Below are 7,479 nucleotides of genomic sequence, written 5' to 3'. Positions count from 1 at the left end.
AAACCTCAGCTAACCTGAAAACAGACCTTTGTTAATGCAACAAAGTGGATTCAAAGACAGATTTCACCAAGTTTCTCTCACAAAAGACAACTTTTTGTCTTGAAAAGGCCCAAATCATATAGTACAGGGGCCATTACTTATGAACTGACAACCTCCAAACCTTAAAGGCAAAACATTCCATTCTCATGTTTGGACACAGTGAAAAACCTGAATAATAAAATGTAAGGAGGCCTGAATAAATTAATACTAGCCTGCAGGTTGCTTATGGAGACTGGCTTTGATTTGATATGAGGTACATGTGCTCGGTGTGTGCAAACACCATGTTACAGTCCCTACATAATGCTTAGGATCCCTGAAGACAACTACACAAGCTCAGTCATGCCCATCGCTGTCAGTGAGTCATAACACTGAATCTGTTTCAAACATTATAAAGCTGCAAAAGCAGGGACGGGGTTTGACACAGACCAATGAACTGAGATGAACTGTTATTTTGTAACATCACAGAACAACAGACATTAACCACAGGTACACTTTTAACCACTAGGAAATGATTCCTAATTCCTTTAGCAGATGATTACCAAACCAGTACATCTCCACTGTGACAGGAAAAGTCAATGCAGCAGCCATGACTCTGAAAACAAACCAGTTAACTGCATCACTTGTAGGCAACAGTGTTCTTCTCTGTATTCTGCTTCATTTCAACAAGTGACTGTTTTTCTGCAACTTGTTTTCCTATTCGGTGCACACGTGCTGTGTGGAGAAACCCATGTCCTTATACTCCCTCTGAGTCCCACTGTTCTCTGTCTCAAAGTGAGCAGACTATAGTTAAGCACCAGAATAAAAATTGGGAAAAAAAATAAAAGAATTCACAAGCTTGTGGCTTATCAGGACATTCCAGGGAGAGGAAGAGACGTGCTGAATCGTTCACTTATTCACTCCTCTTTTGTCTCAGAAGTTCTGCTGTATTTGGCTTCCATGCCGCTCTGTGAAAAGCACTTACAGTACTGTATAGCTGCACACAGAAACACACACTTTCCATCTGCAATATTACTCTAATAAAACCTGCCCTCGTACCCCTGGGGTGAGGAGTTGAGCAGAGAAAGTGTTATTTTGTGAGACCCTTTTGTTAGGTGTTAAATAGGATAATTATGTAAAGAAGCTTGTTTTATAATAGGCTTCTGGATGCTGTTGATTTCATAAAATTATGTATTAAGGTTAATTAGATTCAATTCATTTCTAACTAAATTTGAGCCTATACAGTCAAATAAAAACATAAAAAAGACAAAATATGAGTCACATATTAGACCAGTGGTGGTAAAAAAAGCCAATTAAAGGATTCAGTTTTGCTTTTCATAGCTTAACGTCAGACTGTTTTGCAACATACTGAAGCAAAGCTAATTTGAGCATAATCAAATCTTAACATCTTAAAGAGAAATAAATTAGGCTGACAGGGATGCACTTAGCAGAGGTGGGAAATGTGGGTGAAATCTGTCACACAATAAATCGACAATCATTTTATTAAACCTGAAACCATTAGATGATTATTTGATAAATCAAGAGGCAGAAAACTAATCTGCAACCATTTTAATAATCAAGAATTTCAGGTAATATTTGTTGCTTAATATTATTTTCATGACAGTAAAATGAACATTTGTGGGTTTGTGACAAAAGCTCTATAATGGCCCAAACAAGCTGAATAACTTAGTGCTCCACTACGTTATTAAACTTTCTAATCTCCCTAAAATGTCTGTGGCTCACAGCTCCAAGCCCACTGGTTCCCACTGAAGACAGAAATCTTTAAAAACTGCACAAAATAACAGTTTTATAAAAAATAATAATAAAACTGAAACATTTCCAAAAACATTTGGACACTGTTGTTTGTAGCAAATGTTTCTCAAACAGGTGCAAATATTTCATTTGTTAGGGACTATTTTTAGCACTGATACACATTCCGTCCATCCATCCATTATCTATACCGCTTATTCCTGAACAGGGCCGCGGGGAGCTGGAGCCAATCTCAGCTGACATTGGGCGAGATGTGGGGTGCGCCCTGGACAAATCGCCAGTCTACCACAGGGCTGACATGTAGACAAACAACCACACACACTCACATGGGCAATTTAGATTCTCCAATCAACCTAAACTGCATGTCTTTGGTCTGTGGGAGGAAGCTGGAGCCAGAGAACCCACGCAGGCACAGGGGGAATATGCAACTCTACACAGAAAGGCACCAGGTCGGGCCAGGATCGAACCCAGAACCTCCTTGCTGTGATGCCACAGTGCTCTGATACACATTTGGATATAATAATAGAAAATACAGAACCTCAGCAGACCTACCCAGTGCCTTTAAATCTACCTTAAAGATTGCAATAAAGATAAGCATAATGATCACCATATCAATATTATATTGATTTATTGCCCAGCTCTACTTAGTATGTCAGCTGAACTGGGTTGATTTACATATACACTGACAGCTAATTCCACAAGAACATGTCACACACACCTGCCACACAGAGTCTTTTGAATCCTCCTCCCAATCTCTGGGCCTCAGGCATGCTCTGCTGGGGATGTTCTCAAAATACACCCATCAATCATGCCGCAGACAGCTACACCTGCCCCTCCCCGCTACTCCGCTCCCAAATGCTGCAAGAGTCTCAAGGTGAAGGAGGGCGCTCCCTCTATAATAACTCACCTGTAGGACCACACGCACACAGTGCAAAGAATGTGTGCCCACAATCAGTGTCCCCTAAAAAAACTTACTGCATCCTACAAAAACAACCTCAGATATCTCTCTAAGGTCCCACTGATGGCTCAAAGGACAACACAGCGAACAGGAGCGATGACATTTCCCAGGACATGTAGCATCCATCTGGACATAAGTGATGAAGTATTGGAGGAACACACACACACACACACACACACACACACACACACACCCACACACAGGAGAGCCTCAACTGCAGAAGTGAGAAAAGAAAAGAAAAATGAGTAAAAGGCCATCCCAGCTATTTTCCCCAGAAACAGGACATGACAGGGGTGTGAGCCCAGTGCTAGCCTGTGAGAGGTGAAAATAACTTTGTCTCATTGCCTGCGAAGCTTCTCAGATGACCAGAATATAATAACGTGTCTAGGTTTGTTACTCCTTCTACACATGTCTGCTGGGATACGTAAAGGCAAAAGACAAAGAAGCAATATGATATGATTAAAATCTTCAAGCATCATCAAAGTTCTAGTCCCATTATCTGTCAACATTCATATAACTGTACATCCACTATTGTACGTGCTTAGCTGCTCCAGATTAGACATGCTGTCATCTGATGAAACATGCTGAAATAGTGATGAGCAACATCTTACAGTTTTGTCTGCTTTTAACTCACTTGTCAGGGTGGGGGTGGGGGGGGGGGGGTTCCTCACTACGTGTGTTGGCATACATGAGGTGAAAAACAGACTGAATAAGTCAAGAATCAAGAATCAAGTATCAAGTAAGACAACAGCAGGGCCAGCTCGGCTTTCTTTGTTCCCAGCTAACAAATATTTGGCAAGGCAGGAATAAAACAAGCAACTTTAAGAGAGTGAAAGAAGGGGGGAATCAAAGCAAACATGAGGTTCTGTAAAGAGCCTGTCCTAGTTCTTTTTGTCGACCAAAATAAAAGAAAAAAGGAGACAGAAAGACAGCAGCAAGGGACAGGGACAAAGATGAATACGGAGCTAGAGAAAGGAGGTGAGATAGAGAGAGGCAGAAAGAAAAATACTGAGAGACTTATGTAACTACATGGCGCCTGTGATGTCAGCGGCTCAGTCTTCACTGGAGCCGTGCTCCTCTGAACATGTAGGAAGCAGTAGGAAACCAACACACACTGCTCCGCATATTTTGACAGAATTCAGTTGTATGTGTTGCAAGTAATTTTAAACGTAAGAGGGAACAAGTTGTCTTTACCACAGGTGAAAACATTTACTGGAGGACTGCTCTTACTGTAGGTTCAGGGTTGAGGTACGTCACCTAGCATTAGGAACTTTTGCTTTCAGCTTGACTAGGGATGTCCAACCTCTCAGCAGGACCTCATAGATAAACGCAGGTGATGAGGACCTGGACAATGAGGGATTCTTGCCAACCAGTCAGGTACTCTAACTTCCAGTTGCACATTGATATAGTGAACAAAGTACTGGCTATTTCACAACCTGTCTGGTCATCACTTTGTGGTACTGCAGCTTTTAAATACACTATTTCTTCTTCGACATTGGTCTTTACTGTGTGTGTTTCCCTCCCACTTGTCCTCCTGTTCCTGCTCCTCTCAGCCTGTTGTCTCGTCACAGCTCAGAGGTTCCACCCTGAGATCCTGTTAGCGTTTATCAGAGCATGGCTCAGGTCCAAACACACACACCTACCCTTTCCACCAATCAATACCAAATTTACAGAGGCAGCTTTCCTCTAGCTAACAGAGCTCAGCTCTCAGGGGTGGCTGGTGTCATAAAGGTGTGGACATTAGAACAACACGTCTATCAGGCGACTGGTTACACAGAGCCTTTAAGCTGGAAACACACTTTAAGTGACTGAAACCTGAAAAGTTTATATATCCCACTCATTTCCCCCAACATACACAGATAATATGGGCATCATGTCATGTGATGTGTGTCACATGACACCTGTAACACACGTATGTGCGTATGGGGCTACCAAAATGGGTGAGTATTTCAGCATTTCATTTTTTTGATGCGTGTTGAAAACACGGAAAACAGCAAGTCCTGACACGCATCAGTTTGTCGCCAGTGTGTGTTTCCCTTCAGTTCACTAAAGGAATGAATGTGAATAGAATGAACAGAATGTGATGAGATATGTCACAAGAAAACCTCTGAATTTCTACAACGTGAAGATAAATGTACCAAAGCAGAAACAGACATCCATGAAAAACTATTTGCCTTGTTAAATTATGTTCTGATTTTCAAAAAAAGGCAAATAAATAGTTAAAACAAAGAAACAGATGGACAGGTACTGTATCAACTGGGTTAAAAGGCAATGATTTGAAGCCTCAAACACCTCACGCTATATGATTTTATTTCCCAGCTGACAATGTCAGCAGGCCCAGACTGTCATTAAATATTATCACAGTATTTGGAACAGCAGTTCTAATATGTATTTATCCCTGCAGACACCTGATGCACCATGATGCCCTCACGGACGAACAACATGAGTTTCTCTACAACATGAATAATGGTCCTCATAACCATAGTGCTGGGGATTGAACTTTGACACTTTTACAGCATTGATCAAATTACTTCAGTACCATCGAGTATTGAAAGATGCTTTTCTACATTTTTATTTACTAATGTTAATGTTAACAGAACTTAAAGTTGTGAAAAATGGCTTTACATTATATGTTTTTATGAAACTGCTCTGAGTGCACAAAAATGCTAAGCAACTGAAAAATAGTCTTTTGATTAAATATCAAGATCAGGATGGTAATTCTGTTGGAAAGGTAAACCGGGCAAGGGGTCAACAAGACACAGTCCCCGTGTTTAATGTCTCCATCTCTCCTCTCACTCAATCTTGGTGGAGTCAAATAGTATCCTCAAATACCTTTAAACATTTATTTTACCCTGTCAAGGCAGCAAACGTGTACAGGAAGTCTGATATATTTGAGTAAGTACTGTATTTTTGATACAAATATACTTCCTAATTTCTACTGATGAACATTTTGGTAGAGGAATTGCTACATGCTAACATCAGCTAATATGCTCATAATTACAGTGCTAATATGCTTATGTTTAGCAAATTCCCAAACCATAAACCATTATACTAAGGTGTTTCCGTCTGGACCAAAGTGGTGGACTGACTGGTTTTGATAACTGGAAACTCAGTCTTTGTGGGTTTTGGACTGTTCTTTAGACAAAATATACAGTCTGAAGCCATCACCTTTAACTCAGGAAACCAGTGATGAACATTCTTTTATCGTTTTGTCACATTTTATAGCCTATACAAGTCATGAAAAAGTAAGACTGTAAAAAATAACCTTATATGTCATCTGTGCAAGCAGCTTATCACGACCCGTAGCTATGTTTTATTGCGGTCACCGAGACTATCATGGGAGCAAAGGAGAAAGTCAGCTGACGTACTGTAGTATATCTTTGACATGGAAGAGCGCTGTTCATCTCCCATTTACAACCAATAGTCACTGTTTCTTTTAACCCTTAAGTTAACCTCATTATTGTAACTTTAAAAAACACAAGTCGTGTACATCTTTAGTCATGGTGCGCGTTTCAGGAGATGCCTCTATGAGTTGTACTGTATCAGAAGGTAGGGCCAAACAATCTGCATAGTTGTTCAGGTTGGAAGACCTGTTAGGAAAAGTAACTGACAGATCCCTTGATAATTCCTTCCTACTTACCGCACTGTCCTCAGTTCCGACACAACTGGCACACAAGCTGCTCAGAAACTCGAAGAGTAATTTGAAGCTCTGACCCAGTAGTGCACTTCACTGCCTGTCTCTCTGTCTGTATGCGTGTGAGTGCTGAATCTATTTTTAGAGACACTTTATCCTTGTAGGTATTCACTGACCAGGAATATGCACACAAACACTGCCACCTTCTCCCCAGAAACATTCACCAAAACATATTGCACATTCAGACACACACTCAGAAAAGAGACTTTCTCATCTGTTATCTCTGTCCATCTCCAGCTCCAGTTTTTCAAACCAGCTCCACCACCTCCCTGTCTGTAACTCAACTGATAAATATCTTCTCAGTCGCACACATAAAGAAAAGATGAATGAGTATGTTGGAAAGCAGGGTGAGGCCGAAAGAGATAGATGACACACTCGTATATATGTTAGCTCTATATAAAAACTTGCTGCATTGACATTCATCCCTCTCCTTTCTTTCTGGTGTGTGTTTGTTGTGTGTGAGGGAGGGTGAAGGACACTCTGCATCTCTCTCAGTTGGGAATAAAGAAGACTTTGTAACCTCCAGTCTCTCTGGACCTTGGATTTAAATACACATATCACATATCACAGGGCTTCCTATCCACAACAACCACACACGAAGCACATAAGTACTCGTAAATAGAAATCCTACAAAAAAAAAATTTAAAAAATAAGCAACTGTTCCTTCAATAACCTGAAATCTCAAATCAAACAATGCTCATTATGCATCTTCTAAGATTAACATGCAAGATTTAAATCTTGTAGAATAAATGCCACAGGCAACTTGTGCTATTAAAATACATGAATGTGAAGCAGAAAAAGCAAAAAAAGAAAAGAAAACCAGAAGGAAGAGCTGCAGCACTCACCGTTCTCTTTGCATTCCTCGGGCGGCTTTGCCTTCTTGGCTAGCCTTGGGTCCAGCCACGATGTTGTCTTGGTGTTGTGGCTGTGAAGAGACGACAGAGAGACAGTGAGAGGGAGGGTGATAGATGGGGAGAGAGAGGAGACTTGGCAGAAAGAGAAGAGGTTGGAGGATTCTTAATTCCGCAGGAGAGTCATTTCA

At 40.9% G+C, this 7,479-nt stretch overlaps 1 protein-coding gene across 12 annotated transcripts in view; it reads right to left on the bottom strand.

Moving 5' to 3' along the window:
• The window catches only part of magi2a (membrane associated guanylate kinase, WW and PDZ domain containing 2a), a 201,103-nt gene that overhangs the window by 51,215 nt on the left and 142,409 nt on the right, over nucleotides 1-7,479 (bottom strand). For all 12 annotated transcript variants that reach the window (XM_020616782.1, XM_020616784.1, XM_020616783.1 and 9 more), the window contains exon 6: nucleotides 7,283-7,362. In XM_020616782.1, coding sequence (XP_020472438.1) covers nucleotides 7,283-7,362 — 80 coding nt within the window. The remainder of the gene's footprint in view (nucleotides 1-7,282; nucleotides 7,363-7,479) is intronic.

Source organism: Monopterus albus, unplaced genomic scaffold, assembly GCF_001952655.1.
Source record: "Monopterus albus unplaced genomic scaffold, M_albus_1.0 scaffold178.1, whole genome shotgun sequence".
Taxonomy (NCBI): domain Eukaryota; kingdom Metazoa; phylum Chordata; class Actinopteri; order Synbranchiformes; family Synbranchidae; genus Monopterus; species Monopterus albus.
Note: the sequence above shows the minus strand (reverse complement) of the source record. Positions and strands in the feature narration are given on the sequence as shown.